The sequence below is a fragment of the Cherax quadricarinatus genome, chromosome 52 (assembly GCF_038502225.1).
Source record: "Cherax quadricarinatus isolate ZL_2023a chromosome 52, ASM3850222v1, whole genome shotgun sequence".
NCBI classification, from domain to species: Eukaryota; Metazoa; Arthropoda; class Malacostraca; order Decapoda; family Parastacidae; genus Cherax; species Cherax quadricarinatus.
The window spans coordinates 832,088-848,433 of record NC_091343.1 but is presented as its reverse complement, the minus strand read 5'-3'; the positions used below and the strand labels follow the sequence as shown (position 1 = coordinate 848,433).

General features: G+C 43.8%; 1 protein-coding gene across 1 annotated transcript in view; it reads left to right on the top strand.

Annotated features, from left to right (window-relative positions):
* Positions 1-15,304, top strand: part of LOC128696797 (uncharacterized) — a 314,946-nt gene extending 299,642 nt beyond the window's left edge. The window contains exon 7 of the mRNA XM_070096004.1: positions 14,220-15,304. Within this exon, the coding sequence (XP_069952105.1) occupies positions 14,220-14,394 (175 nt within the window). The 3' untranslated portion in view covers positions 14,395-15,304. The remainder of the gene's footprint in view (positions 1-14,219) is intronic.
* Positions 15,305-16,346: the final 1,042 nt, after the last annotated feature.

Genomic DNA, 16,346 nt, shown 5'->3' with positions numbered 1-16,346 from the left:
TCCGTTTTCACCGCAGCTTCTCATTCTATACCCCAAACTTCGGGCAGGCATTCTCAGAAATGCGTGCCTTGGTGGTCTCCTGCTTGTGCTCGTGCAGTACGTTTGAAACGCGCTGCATGGGGCAGGTACCGGTACAATAGAACCACAGAGCGACTCCTTGATTTTAAACAGAAGCGTGCGATCGCTCGCCGTGTCATCCGTGACGCTAAACGCACTTGCTGGCGAGATTATGTCTCCACCATCACCTCTGCTTCCTCTATGAGTGCAGTCTGGAAAAAAGTACGAAAACTGAGTGGTAAATATTCTCCTGACCCGGCTCCTGTTCTGCGGGTTGCCGGTGTTGATATAGCAAACCCACTAGATGTTGCCAATGAAATTGGCAATCATCTGGTCCGTATTTCTCAGGGACTCCATCTATGCCCCTCATTTCTTTCCTCAAAGTCTGCCAGAGAGTTAGCACCCTTGGACTTTTCTTCTCTCAGAGAAGAACAGTATAATGTGCCTTTTACACTTCAAGAACTGGAGGCAACACTCTCAGCTTGTCGATCATCGGCAGCTGGGCCCGACGACATTCATATTCGTATGCTACAACATTTACATCAGTCAGCCCTTGCAGTCCTATTACGCCTTTACAATCTTATTTGGTCACAAGGAGTTCTTCCACAGCTGTGGAAATCCGCCATTGTTCTCCCTTTCCGCAAACCAGGCACTACGGGACATGAAACCTCCCACTATCGTCCCATTGCTCTTACCAGTGCAGTTTGCAAAGTAATGGAACGTCTAGTAAATAGACGTTTAGTGTGGTATTTAGAGACACACAACAGTCTCTCCACTCGTCAATATGGCTTTCGTAAGGGACGTTCTACCATAGACCCCTTACTGCGCTTGGATACGTATGTTCGTAATGCCTTTGCGAATAACCACTCAGTTATTGCCATATTTTTTGACCTTGAGAAGGCATATGACACAACTTGGAGGTATAATATTTTAGCCCAAGCCCACTCCTTAGGCCTTCGAGGCAATCTACCATCCTTCCTTAAGAACTTTTTAACTGACAGGCATTTCCGTGTTCGGGTTAATAATGTGCTCTCCCCGGACTTTGTCCAAGCTGAAGGTGTCCCCCAGGGATGTGTTCTGAGCACAACACTTTTTCTCCTTGCTATTAATGATTTGGCCTCTAGTCTTCCATCAAATATTTGGTCATCACTCTATGTTGATGACTTCGCTATTGCCTGTGCAGGCGCTGACTGTCACCTCCTTACAGTTTCTCTCCAGCATGCAGTCGACCGTGTTTCCAATTGGGCCACCACACATGGGTTTAAATTTTCCAGCACTAAAACCCACCAAATCACTTTCACTAGACGCTCTGTCATCTCTGATCATCCTTTGTACCTCTATGGCTCACGTATCCCTGAACGTGATACAGTCAAGTTTCTGGGCCTCCTCTTTGATCGTAGGTTATCCTGGAAACCTCACATTACCTCTCTGAAGGCAACTTGTCACAGCCGGCTGAACCTTCTTAAAACCCTTGCTCATCTTTCGTGGGGAGCTGATCGTCGAACCCTCCTTCACCTACATTCCACCCTTATTTTATCGAAACTTGATTATGGTGACCAGATCTATTCAGCGGCATCTCCTGCTACTCTCTCTAGCCTTAACCCCATTCATCACCAAGGATTACGTTTATGCCTTGGTGCTTTTCGCTCTTCCCCTGTCGAAAGCCTCTATGCAGAAGCGAACGTTCCATCCTTATCCGATCGCCGTGATGCCCATTGCCTGCGCTACTATGTACGCTCTCATGATCTCCGCAATCCTTCCATTTATAGAATGGTCACTGATATTAGTAGACATTCTTTATTTGTTCGCCGCCCCTGCTTACTCCGTCCCTTCTCTCTTCGCCTTCATTCGCTCTTGTCTTCTCTTCAACTACCACCTTTCTATGTACATGTAGCATCTCACTTTTCCCTACCCCCCTGGGAAGTTCCAGCTGTTCGAGTCTGTTCTTTCTCCCTCCCTTGCTCGAAAGCCCAACTGTCTACGGTCGCTTCCCGCTCTCTTTTTCTTGACCACTTTCACTCTCATTCTCATGCCATTGCTGTGTACACAGATGGCTCTAAGTCTTCTGACGGCGTAGGATTCGCAGCAGTGTTTCCGGACAGCATCGTACAAGGGCATTTACTATCTTCAGCTAGTATTTTTACTGCTGAATTATATGCCATCCTTACAGCACTTATCCGTATTGCATCTATGCCTGTGTCATCATTTGTGGTTGTCTCAGACTCCCTTAGTGCTTTACAGGCTATACAAAAATTTGATACACCTCACCCCTTAGTCCTCCGTATCCAACTTTGGCTACGCCGCATCTTTACTAAGCATAAAGATATTGTTTTTTGTTGGGTCCCTGGTCATGTTGACGTACAGGGCAATGAACAGGCAGACACTGCTGCGCGGTCAGCAGTACATGACCTACCAGTTTCTTATAGAGGTATTCCATGTACGGACTATTTTGCTGTAATATCTTCCCACCTTCACACCCGTTGGCAACAACGTTGGTCTACTATGCTCGGCAACAAACTTCAGTCTATTAAACCGAGTATAGGTTACTGGCCGTCTTCTTATCACCAGTGTCGAGGTTGGGAGACTACTCTCTCCCGTCTTCGCATTGGCCATACTCGTCTTACTCATGGATATCTCATGGAGAGGCGACTTGCTCCTCTCTGTGAGAATTGCCAAGCTCCATTATCAGTCAGCCACATTCTGTTGGACTGCCCACTTTATCAACGAGCACGCAGAATTTACCTCTGTCGTCGTCTTCGCCCCGCTGCTCTCTCTTTACCTTCCCTTCTCGCTGATGGACCCACCTTTCATCCGGACTCTCTTATTGACTTTTTGACAACGACTGACTTACTTCACAAATTCTGATACTTTCAGCCCTTTCTACTTGTATCTCTTGCTACCCTCTACCCCCGTACTATCCCCTGCCCCGCTGTTTTCTGTAACCTGCTGATCATCCCCCCTTCCTCCTGCCATCCAATTCCCTCGCTTCCTTCCCTACCCTGCAGCGCTGTATAGCCCTTGTGGCTTAGCGCTTCTTTTTGATTATAATAATAATAATCTATAGTACAATTTATCTAACTTATTTTTTAAAACTACACAACGTCTTAGCTTCTATGACGGTACTCGGGAGTTTGTTCCACTTATCCACAACTCTGTTACCAAACCAGTACTTTCCTATATCCTTCCTGAATCTGAATTTTTCCAACTTAAAGCCATTGCTGCGAGTCCTATCTAGGCTAGATATTTATAGCACGCTATTTACATTCCCTTTATTTATTCCTATTTTCCATTTATACACCTCGATCATATCCCCCCTAATTCTAAGCCTTTCGAGAGAGTGCAGATTCAGGGCCCTCAGTCTATCCTCATAGGGAAGATTTCTGATACATGGGATCATCTTTGTCATCCTCCTTTGTATGTTTTCCAGAGCATTTATATCCATTCTGTAATACGGTGACCAGAACTGTGCAGCATAGTCTAAATGAGGCCTAACCAAGGATATATAGAGTTGAAGAACAACCTGAGGACTTCTATTATTTATACTTCTTGATATTACTGTAATTGATGTGCTGCAACAGTAGTGAATGTTCGTTAGGTCTTCACGCTAGTTGAATGTTTTAGCTTGAATAAGTCTGTCTTTTTCCTGTGAAAGTGCAAAGCTGTTTCACTGACTAGAGGATATTAGTTTTGTGTTATTAATTGGTATGCGAATTTTGTGTGTGGTTGTGCTTATGTTTATTACTGGACAGAACGTTTAATAAGCAGTTGGGTCCATAGGTTCAGAACCCACAGTCCACCTTACACATCAGGGTAATTCACTCATCCGGATTCCTGAAATGCAAATGATTAACTCCCTGATACCACTGTTTTCTAATTATAACAATTCAGTCATTCACAATCTTGTGGGGTCACTTGAGAGCATCAGCTGGTAATTAGTCACTGATATAATTACATAAACGTTATGTAATATCGATAAGTTGATGAATAAAACAGTTGTAACAACAAAATATATTTACTGATGGAGAGGTTTTGTCATCTAATGACTAATGACGGAGAATATTGAAGATAATGGAAGAAGTGGAGAGGTAATTTGAGGTAATCAGTCTCTGCCATAACAGGTGTTCAGTCACTCAACCTCAAAGCAGATATTGAATACCTCAGATTACCTCCTCAATATTTTTCATCGTCTTCAGTGTTTATTCTCTATATTTATTGAAAAAGCCACTGATTAACAAAACTTTTTCACCAATACAAACATCCAGTTGTTATACATGTTAATTATCATCCTGTATTTAACTAAGGTCATGTTGCATAATAATTTCATTGTGATTCTACATCCATTCACAATTCCCATGTTGATCTTGTTTTCTCGATTATCAATTTATATTTTCATAGCATTGATTCGACCAGCACGTTTCTTAATTACTTTGTATCCAGTAGAGATGTACCTATTTTTGGTGCCCTAGGCGACATCCTGTTAAGGTCCCCATCTCCTCAGTCAAAATTAAACTGGCTTCCCAGGAGGCTTCCTCGCCACCACTAGTTATCTTATCAGGGCACTTCCTCGTCACCAGTTGGCTTCCCAAGGGGCTTCCTCGCCACCAGTTGACTTCCCAGGGGTGGCCTCCTCACCACCAGTTGGCTTCCTAGGAGGCTTCCTCCCCACCAGTTGGCTTCCTAGGAGGCTTCCTCGTCACCAATTGGCTTCCCAAGGGGCTTCCTTGCTATCATTTCAGGGGGGCTTTCTCTCCACCAGTTGGCTTCTCAGGGGGCTTCTTCTCCACCAGTAGGCTTCTTAGGTGGGCTTCCTCTTTACCAATTGTCTTCTCAGGAGAAGCTTCCTCGCCACCAGTTGACTTCTCAGAGAGGCATCCTCACCACCGGTTGGCTTCTCAGGGGGGGGGGCTTTCTCGTAAACAGCTGGCTCCCCAGGGGGTTTCCTCTCCATCAGTTGGCTTCCTAGGGAGCTGGCTATACATTTATCCTCAGGATCGCTACTGGATAATCCTATTGGTTAGATGGTCGTGATGAGAGGCTGTTTTCTCTCTTCTAAATCTGCAGAATTACTTTTAATTAATTTTGCTGAGAACATTTTAAATAAATAGATTGTTGTCAAAGAGGCATTTGATTTATTTTGGTCAAAATACGTCAATGGAGATATAATGGAATGGTTGTTATACATTAAACACAGATACTATGAAGTGGATAATTGTGTTGCCGGATAAGACTCTCTCAGTAGGAGTCATTATTTGGTAGGAGTCATTATTTTTTTGTGAAGTCATTCATAAGATCAGGTTTTAAAACTGATATTAAAAATACTGTCTTTGTAATAATCAAAGAAAAGGTAAACAAAATAACGTTTGTTGAAAGAATAAAACATTTGTATGTGTCCTGAACTTGATTATAATTTGTTAGTTTATCAGACGTTTTATGAGTCGGACGATCACAGTTGTGTTTTCAGTATTCTGCGATGGAAATTTATTTTTCATTTTTCTTTTTCATAATTAGTGGCTTTCTTTTGTGCTCATTATTTTACTCTTGCACCTGCCCTTGTAACTACATTATTTGTAAGGCTCAAAGAAATAAGACTATTGTTGTTATTATTATTATTATTATTATTATTATTATTATAGAAGTGCGCCATTTCCATTACGGCACTCCAGAGTGGAATGCATTTCCATTAGTGGCGAGCATTACCGTTCAGTAGCGCTGCGGCAAGCAGGCAGCAGACCCCTTTCCCTACCACTGCTCACTGTGTCGGGGAGGGTGTCAAGGAGGGTATCATGGAGTGTGTCTTGGTGGGTACACCTGGATACCTGGAGAGGGTTTCGGGGATCAACGCCCCAGTGGCCCAGTCTGAGACCTGGCCTTGCGGTGGATCAGGGTCTGGTTAACCAGGCTGCTGCTGCCGGCCGCACACAAACTAACTTACGAACCACAGCCCTGACTTTGAGTGCCCGTCCAGCACCTTCTTGAGGACAGCCAGGGGTCTATTGGTAATCCCCGTTATGTATGCTGGGAGGCAGACTTTGGCCCCTGACGCGTCTCTGGAACTTTTGGTCTTCTTCCTCAGACCAAACCTAATTACCCCCAATCCCCTCTTCCCTATCCCATCCTCCCCATCCTCCTTCTTCCCTTTCCTCTTCCTTTCACATCCCTACCTCTTCCCCGTCCCGTTTGTAGCCTCTGGGGTCCTCACCTCTGTCATTATGGTTTCTAGGTAGGGGGAAGGGTGCTAGGGTTAATCTCACTCGGTAGGGTCCCTTGGGAGTGGTGTAGTTTGCCGTGGAATCTGGATCATCTGGAAGCGTTCTGCTTCCTTCCCGGATTTCCAGGTGGGGCGGGGTGCCCTACAGGTGACGGGTGTATCTCTGGAGGCTGCCTGTCGGTTCTGGGTGGCAACCGAGGGAGGTATGCTTTGTGGGAGGTATCCAACCGCCCTCTCTTTTGTCCGCTGAGGTGGCTCAGTGGATGTGAAGTTGGTTTACTGGAGTCAAGGATAGGGTATGGCATGGGTTCCATGCTGCATCCGCGCTGCTGGCGGTATCAAGGTCCTCTTGGATGACAGGAGGCACTTACAGCCCTTTCATGCCTTCTAGTAACTGTGCCTCTGCTTTCCCTCTTTCTTTTTTTTCTTTCTTTTTTTTCTCTTAAAATAATAAGAAAGAATTACCACCATCATGGAGACTTCGTTCCATGACCCCTCCCTCTTCCTCCTCCTCCTCCCAGGCCCATTTTTGTTACCGCATCCTGTTCTGTCCCAGCTTCATTATTTAACCATTCTCCAGACTTCCCATACTCCTGTACTACATCTGACTTCCTCAAATACAATGTGACGATTTTTGGATCGCCCATCTGCCTCAGGTCAGGCCGCTTGCGGTCCTATGCCTAAATGTTCCAGACCATTTGCTGACAATGGTCCTTCAATTTCTGCTCATTCCACCCAGAAACAACCTTCATGACATTCACTTCTTTTACGGACCATGTTTACAAGCACACAGTGAACCAAATATTTTTCCTTGCAACCGACATCTACTGATTATCTTTCTGACCATAGTATCAGTAAAGCTCTCTTATAACATGTTGACCACACTATATCCTTGCACGCTCTTCAGAGTGGTGTGTGCATCATTACAATTCAGAACTCAGGACAAGCTCATGATATTTCCTATGTTACTTCTATTGATATTGTTCCTATCACAGTGCACAAGCAACTTACTCTCAATTCTTGCAGCGATACAGTGGTCTTATCACATACCACTGTGATTTTCTGTCTTGCATTGGCGATATTTTGGAGCAATTGGCCCTCCAAGACCTTCCAGTCCTCAAAGTGGATACATGTGACCTGCCCACTCGAGGGCAGAGGCGCTTTCCCAGTAACATCGCCTCTTTGACTGTCATGAGCTTCTGTCCTCTGTTTGTGTCACAGGACATCACCTTGGGGTCCATAAAGTGATCCCTACACCCCAACAGTGTCGAAATTGCTGGCTCTTCAGACATTCAGCTAAATACTGCAGGTCTGCAGCTCACTTATCCTGGATCATGCTGATGCATCTTCCAGTCTTCCTCCCCACTTAATTGCAATGAAACTCGCCCTTCTTTTTCCTGCCCATGCCAGGTCTATCTGAATGAATGTGATATCTGTTGTCTTAAGGAGAGCGAAAGCTTTACGTATGCTATGGTTGTCTCTCAGCTTTGCCTTCAGGGGAATCTTCCTCGTGTTCCCTATTCTTGAGTAGCTAGGAAACCTCCAACTTCGGTGGACGCCTCGCCTACCAGCTCCTTCAGTGCCCTGTGTTCCAGGGTTATCCCTGTCTCTAATGCTTTCGCGGTTTTACCCTGTGAAACTCCCACCTCCTTACCTCCTCCTACCTCTACTTCATCTTCTTGCCCGCTAGTTTTTCAGTCTGTGAAGCCTCGCGCACCTGCACCTTCTTCGCGCCTCTCACTTGCAAAGTTGAGCCTGTCTCCTAAGCCCAGATCTCTTCGCATTCCTTTAGTGCTTACAATTCCCCAACAGTTCTCCTTTTCGGCCTCAGTGCCTAGCTCTCAACTTCTTTTTAACTCCCACACAAAGGTGGAGGTTCAACCCCCCCTCGTGTGGTCCCCTCTTCTGTTCCCTCCCAAGCTTCTTCTCCAGCCCCTTCCAGTCTCCTTCCTCTCCTGTTCCCCACAGGTCTCTTCTTCTGTCCCCAACCCTCTCCAGGTTCATACTTCTCTCCCCTCTCAGACCTGTTTGGTTCTCTCCATAGTCTCTCCGATCTCTACTTGCTCTCCCTCATCTATCTCTGAAATCATGGTATGGGCATCTTTCTTGTCCGCTGAAACACTTGACACTATCTCCAACTGTGTTGCAGAGACGAAACTCTCAACGGACACCAGTGTATCCCCTTATGCAGCATTCTGATTCCTCCCTGCTTACCCGCTTTCCATTGCCTAAACACATTGACTTCACTGACGCTACCAGCCTGTAGATTTTATTGCTTCTCATTGTTGGAATATCTATATTTGTGAATAATGACCTATTTACAATGTAATATTCGTGGCCTCAAAGGTATTTGGGGAAAGCTCCAGGTGTTGCTCTTCCGGTTTTCTCCAGTGTGTGTGTGTGTGTGTGTGTGTGTGTGTGTGTGTGTGTGTGTGTGTGTGTGTGTGGTTTCAAGAGCCTAAAATTCATTCAGCTGTTACCCATCCCGTTTTAGGCTATGTGGTGTTGCATTCTACTGATTCCCTTCCTGATAAAACTTTTAATGAGAGTGCACTTCTTGTGCTCATTGGTATGCCGTTTCAACAGGTTTTTGTTCAATCTCTGCTACATTATACTGCAGCCCACATCTATTTGCATCCTGTGCATTCTGTATCTTGGATATTGCATTCTTGATCTCCTCTCTGCCGCTGCTCGTCTTCTTGTTGGGTGATTTTAATGCTCATTGTCATCTTTGGGGAGGGTCCCACTGTGATTTTCGTGGTGATCAGTTGGAGACTCTTCTCACTTCTCATCCTCTTCATGTTTTAAACACAGGTGCTCCCACCCATTTTGACTCTCCTACTCAGTCTCTCTCTTGCACTGATCTTTCCATCTGTTCCATGTCAGTTGCACTTGATTACACTTGGTCTGTTCTCCCAGATTTGCACGACAGTGATCACTTTCTTATTCTTACTTTTACTATATATTCCCGACCTCGTAGCCCCCGCTGGCAATTTGGACGAGCGAACTGAGACTTACAGAATACTCTCATCTTACTGCTTATTGTGGGGACCCTTCTTTGTCTTGTATTGATAAGCTGGTGCACCAGTTTTCGACCTTAGGTTTGACTGCAGTGTGATGTTCTGTTCCTCAAACCATGGGCAGGGATTCTCAGACATGCATGCCTTGGTGGTCTCCTGCACATGCCTGTGCAGTGTGCTTGAAACAGGCTGTGTGGGGCTGTTATTAATATAATTGGACTGTAAATTGTCTTCTGGATTTTAAGTGACAGAGAGCAGTCACTCGCCACATCATACGCGATGATAAACGCAATTGTTGACAAGACTGTTTCTACCATTACCTCAACTTTCCCTATATGCACAGTTTGGAAGAAGGTACGGAAATTGTATGGCAAGTATGCTCTGGACCCAGCTCCCGTTTTGCAGGTTGGTGGGGTTAGTGTCATGAAACCTTTTGAAGTTGCCATGGAAATCAGGAACTATCTTTTCCATATCTCCCAAGGGCTTCACCTCTGTCCCTCGTTTCTCGCTTCTTAGTCTGCCAGGGAGCAATCACCCTTGATTTTTTCTTCTAATGGGATGAAGCCTTATAATGTATATTTTACTCTCTTAGAGCTAGAGTCCACACTTTCCACTTGCCAGCCATTGGGAGCTGGGACTGATGGTATTCATATCCAAATGCTACAGCATTTGCATTCTATAGCCCTTACAGTCCTTTTACGTCTCCTCAGTCTTGTTTGGACATAAGGGGATCTCCCTCAGCAATAGAAATCTACCATTGTACTGCCATTTCTGGGGATTGATACCTCTCACTATCGTCCCATTGCTCTGACCAGTGTAGTTTGCAAGGTGATGGAATGATTGATGAATAGACGTCTGATACGGCTTTCGCAAATATGGCTTTCGCAAGGGCCACTGTTCTTTTCACCCCTTTCTCTACTTAGATACGTATGTGCAAAATACCTTTGCTAATACACACTCCATTCTGGCAGTCTTTGATCTCGAGAAGGCATATGACACCACTTAGAGTTATAACATCTTAGCCCAGGCCTACGCCTTAGGCCTCCGTGGTAATCTGCCGACCTTCCTTGCTACTTTCTTATCTGATAGACATTTTCGTGTCTGTGTTGGCGCCTCGCTTTCCTCATTGTTCAGGCTGAGGGAGTCCAACAAAGCTGTGTTCTTAGCACTACCCTTTTTCTCTTGGCTATAAATGATCTACCGTCTGTTCTTTCATCGCATATTTGGTCATCGTTTTATGTGGATGATTTTGCTATAGGTTACGCAGGCGCTGACTATCGCCAGGTAGCGGCCTCCCTTCATAATGGGATGCGGAATGTGATGCGGTCAAGTTTCTTGGCCTTCTGTTCGATCACCGACTGACATTTCCTCTTTGAAAGCAGCTTACCATATTCAGTTAAACCACTTTAAAATTCTTGCTCATCATTCATCAGGGGCCAGATCACAGGACTCTCCTTTGTTTGTGTTATGCCCTAGTCTTGTCTAAGCTGGTTTATGTTATAAGTAAGTTTATTCAGGTATACACAAATACAGTTACATAGATTATCATATTTAGCAGCAAGAAAGTCAGCGTCTGCCTTTTCCCTTTCCCCTTGGGAGGTTCCAACAGTTTGTGTCTGTTCTTCCCTACTGCCGTGCACTAAAGCTCTCCTACCTACAGCTGCTTCTCCCTCTCTTTTTCGTGATCACTTCCAGCCACATGCTTGTGCCCTCGCTGTTTATGTAGATGGTTCTAAATCTTCTGACAAACATGGGTTCGCGGCAGTATTCCCAGATGATGTCCGAGGTCATTTGTTAGACTCGGTTAGTATTTTTACCGCCGAGTTGTATACTATCCTCATAGCTCTTCTCCGTATTACATGCTTGTCTCCTTTTGGCGTTTGTGATCGTTTTGGATTCTCTCAGCACCTTACAACTGCTATAAACAATTTGATTCCCTTCATTCGGTGGTCCTTCGTATTCAACTTCGGTTGCACTGTGTAACTAGCAAAAACAAAAGTTTTCTGTTGGGTCCCTGGACATGTTGATGTGCGGGGCAATTAACAGGCAGACGCTGCTGATTGGTTAGCGGTTTCCTTTAGAGGTACGAATTCCATTCAGGCACTATTTTACCATCATCTCTGCCCGTCTTCGCAACTGTTGGCAACAATGGTGGTCAAATACGCAACATAACAAATTACATTCTGTTAAACAGCGTTTGAGTTTGCGGCTATCTTCTTACCACCGTTGCCATACTCAGGAGACTGCGCTCGCCCATCTCTGCATCGGCCATACTTCTTACCCATTGGTATCTCATGGAGCGACACCCTATTCCTCTCTGCGAGATTTGTCAGGTCCCTATTTTGGTTCGTCACTTTCTTGTGGATTGTCTGGTTTACCAGCGAGTTCGCAGAATTTAGCTCCACCGTCACCGCCGCCCTACCATTCTTACTTTATCTTCCCTCCTTGCTGATGACTCTGCCTTGGCCTTATGATCACTTTTTTACTTTTTGTCAGAAACTGCTTTACTACACGAACTTTGACGTATAGCTCTTGCGTCCCTTCCAGTCTTTTTCTTCCCTCACTTCTGATCCCTGGCACTATTTTCTGCCCTACATCGCTGCATGACTCCTGACGGTTTAGTGTTTTATTTGATTATAATAACCGAGGAGAGAAAAACCAGTGATGTACACTGATTTACCCCAGTGCTTCATATTCTCACCTTGCTTAACATTCTACACAATGCCTTTCTTCTAAGAGTTCTAATATTTCACCCCTTACTAATTTCCCGCTACCTCCACATGTTGGTTTTACTTACCTTCCTAGTCTGTATACAACTCATGTTTAATGTTACTGTCATACTTCTGTTCCCAGATTATGACTTGCTTACAGTGGAGTAATCAGGGTAAACTTCAGATGACTCTCCCAGTTTTTCCCTGTACGTTTCTGTCTACAAGAACCAAAATTGCACTCCACTGTTGTCTTCCTCATCTCAGGCTGTCTTACTGCGATCATCAGATTCTTTTCATGATGGGACATTTAATGAAAATGCACTTCTTGTGTGCGTTGGTATGCCACTTTCTCAGATCTTTGTTTATTGCTGCATTACAATGCAGCCCGTATATACTTGAACAAATGGTATACAGTGTGCTCTTTTTATCTTCCCCACGACCGTCATCTATTCCTGATGTTGATCTTGTTTTTTTTTTCCTCCCTACACCACTCCTCTTGTTAAGTAATTTTAATGTTCATCATATCCTCTCTGGAGGGTCTCACTGTGATTCTTGTGGCGTGAAGTTACAGGCTTTTTTCGCTTTTCTTAACCTCCACTCATTTTGATCCTTGCACTCGAACTCTCTTACATACATCTCTATTTGCTTCTCTTCAACTTCATTTGACTATACCTGGTCTGTGGTAACAGATTTGCATATCAGCGATCATTTTCCTATTCTTCTTACTTACCATTCTAATTCTCGACCTCCTCGTAGCCCACGTTGATAGTTTGAACGTGCAAACTGGCCCCTTTACTCACGTCAAACCTTTCATGGGGAGGAGCCTCCTCCTTTGACCTCCCCCTGATGAGTTGTTACAATTATATACGTCTTCTGTTTTAACAGCAACTTCTTGAAATACGATTCCCCAAGCCATCTGCTTGTGTTCGTGCAGTGCGCATGAAGAGTGCTGTGTGGGGCCAATTATTGTTCCAATAGGACCGCGGGATTATGTTCCTACCGTCACTTTCACTTCGTCTATGAGTGAAGTTTGGAAAAAAAAAAAAGTACGGAAATTGAATGGCAAGTAGTCTCCAGATTTCTGATAGATTTAAAAAATTTGTCAATTCCCACAGCTTGGCCCAGGCCAGGTTTGTCTCAGTCTACTGTGCCATAGTATGCACTATGTGAACAGATGAAGTAAACGTCCCATCACTTTGATTGATGGCGCTGGCTAGTTTGATAACTGATGATTCCAGACATCTTTTCAGATACTGTAATTCAGCTTTGACCCAAATCATGTGTGAATGTTAGCTGTGATTTTGTATGCATATGTTATTGGTTGTGTGTTCTAATAGCATATCTGTGTTCTTGTAGATAGATTAAACTGATAAACTTTTGGCTGTCTCGCAGATTGACACCTAATCACCAACTCCACAGAGAATTCGGTAAACTTTTGCGTTCATGAACCTAGTATATGGCATCGAGTGACTAAGTGATACATCCGAAGACTACACAGATGAAAAATGTAGGCTTACAGAAACTATATATTGTGTTCATTGCTGAAAACATGAAACATGACTATGCCCCAAGAATTTGTGAAAGGTTGTTAATAAATTTGATTGGAATGGATAGGCAAGTGTACAGTTTGCAGCTTTTGGGTGTGACTGGAAAATTACTGAGTAAGGTAGTAAGCCAAAGTAACACCAGCAGAAATAATATTCTTAGGACTAATTATAAAAGAAATCAGCCCATCTCCCTACGTACCTATTAGCCTCTTTCTTTTCACTTATACACACATTCCTTCCCATTGTTTCTATTTTTCTGTCCCAAACTCCCCAAATATCACTTGAGTCTTTTGTAAATTTTATATCCTCGTCTGTTTTGTTAATGAACGTTTTTATTTATATTAAAACATTTTTAGCACGAATTCATTAATTGGCAGAAATTCTGTGAAAATATTATTTAATGGCCTTTGGTTCTCAGGAGCCTCTGGTGTTTAGTCTCGCCTCAGTATCGTAGTTTCCTATTTATAAGTGATAAAATATAGAACATAACAATAAAATATAACTAATATTTTACTACCAGTTTATAACTTTTGTTAAATATTTTAAAGATAAAGTTGTTTCTTAAATTACCTTCAGTTGTTAGTAATTTAAGAGTGACATTAACAGTATGTCGAATGTAATATTTGTATAGTACTGTGTAGCAGTTTGCTTTTGTATTGACCAGTGGTTTTTGCAGGCACTTGTGGTGGGTCTCTGTGGGCTTCCTGCACTTCATCATATATGTCATAGCCACATTGCTTATGCTCATCGCTATGACTATGAACATCTACCTCATAGTGTCAATGGGCGCTGGTGCAGCCATAGGCAAGATGATCACCATTTGTGTCCGTAGCCGCCACGTAAACAAATGACATCATGATGGCGGCTCAGCTGGAGACAGGGAATCAGAGGCATCATCTTCACCCACAGTGTTATTCTTCCCTGGCACAAGTGTTTCACCCTCACAGCTAACACCCTCACAGCTAACACCCTCACAGCTAACACCCTTACAACTGACACCCTCACATACCTGTGATATTCTTGAGACCAGTTTCGAAATTTCATCTACTCGTGTAGAGCGGCCTGAGGTCAGGCATTTCTGTTGAATGATTGATCAACCAGTCTGTTGCTGTCCATACCCGGCACATCTTTATAACCATCATAACCAGCTGATAAATGCACATGCAAATTAGCCAACAGGTATCAACAATTTTTGTTTTAAATTTTCATGTTTGGACTATCCATATTATACCCATACATAATTTTCGGCATTATAAAAAAATATTTTGCATCTTTAAACGAGTCTATCTGCATAAAAAAAACATAGCTTATCTATCTCATATATATCTAGACAAGATATATTTTTTATGTGACGGTCATCAGAATCACTGTCCTCGATGAGAGGTTTTGTCTTGTACTGATCTTATTAGTAATTTTTCCATCCCACTCGACCGCCCCAGCAAATTCTTGACTTAATGGATTTTAATTTAACGGATTTCGGATATACAGGACAAAATCAGCTGGGTTACGTGATTGGAAAACAATGAATATAGTAAGTTAGTTGAATAATTGTTACTGCGACGACTTCGGCGAAACACAATCATCTCTGTCCACTATTGTCACCATTAATAAGTAATCCAGGGATTACGTCTGTCACCACCACCACATATCCTCCATGTGCTGGTACTGTCACCACCTCTCTCCAGATAATCACCACCACATATCCACCATGTGGTGGTACTGTCACAACTATCACATATTCATGGGCTGGTAGTCACCACCACATACCCATGTGCTGGTACTGTCATTATCAGCACATGGAGGGCATGTGCTGGTGCTGTCACCACCGCAACATATCCTTCATGTGCTGGTACTGTCACCACCACATATCCTTCATGTGCTGGTACTGTCACCACCACATATCTTTCATGTTCTAGTACTGTCACCACCACAACATATCCTTCATGTGCTGGTACTGTCACCACCACAACATATCCTTCATGTACTGGTACTGTCACCACCACAACATATCCTTCATGTGCTGGTACTGTCACCACCACAACATATCCTTCATGTGCTGGTACTGTCACCACCACATATCCTTCATGTGCTGGTACTGTCACCACCACATATCTTTCATGTTCTAGTACTGTCACCACCACAACATATCCTTCATGTGCTGGTACTGTCACCACCACAACATATCCTTCACGTGCTGGTACTGTCACCACAACATATCCTTCATGTGCTGGTACTGTCACAACAACATATCCTTCATGTGCTAGTACTGTCACCACTACATATCCTTCATGTGCTGGTACTGTCACCACTACAACATATCCTTCATGTGCTAGTACTGTCACTACTACATATCCTTCATGTGCTAGTACTGTCACCACAACATATCCTTCATGTGCTGGTACTGTCACCACCACAACATATCCTTCATGTGCTAGTACTGTCACTACTACATATCCTTCATGTGCTGGTACTGTCACCACTACAACATATCCTTCATGTGCTAGTACTGTCACTACTACATATCCTTCATGTGCTGGTACTGTCACCACTACAACATATCCTTCATGTGCTAGTACTGTCACCACTACATATCCTTCATGTGCTGGTACTGTCACCACTACAACATATCCTTCATGTGCTAGTACTGTCACCACTACATATCCTTCATGTGCTGGTACTGTCACCACTACAACATATCCTTCATGTGCTAGTACTGTCACCACAACATATCCTTCATGTGCTGGTACTGTCACCACCACAACATATCCTTCATGTGCTAGTACTGTCACCACTACATATCCTT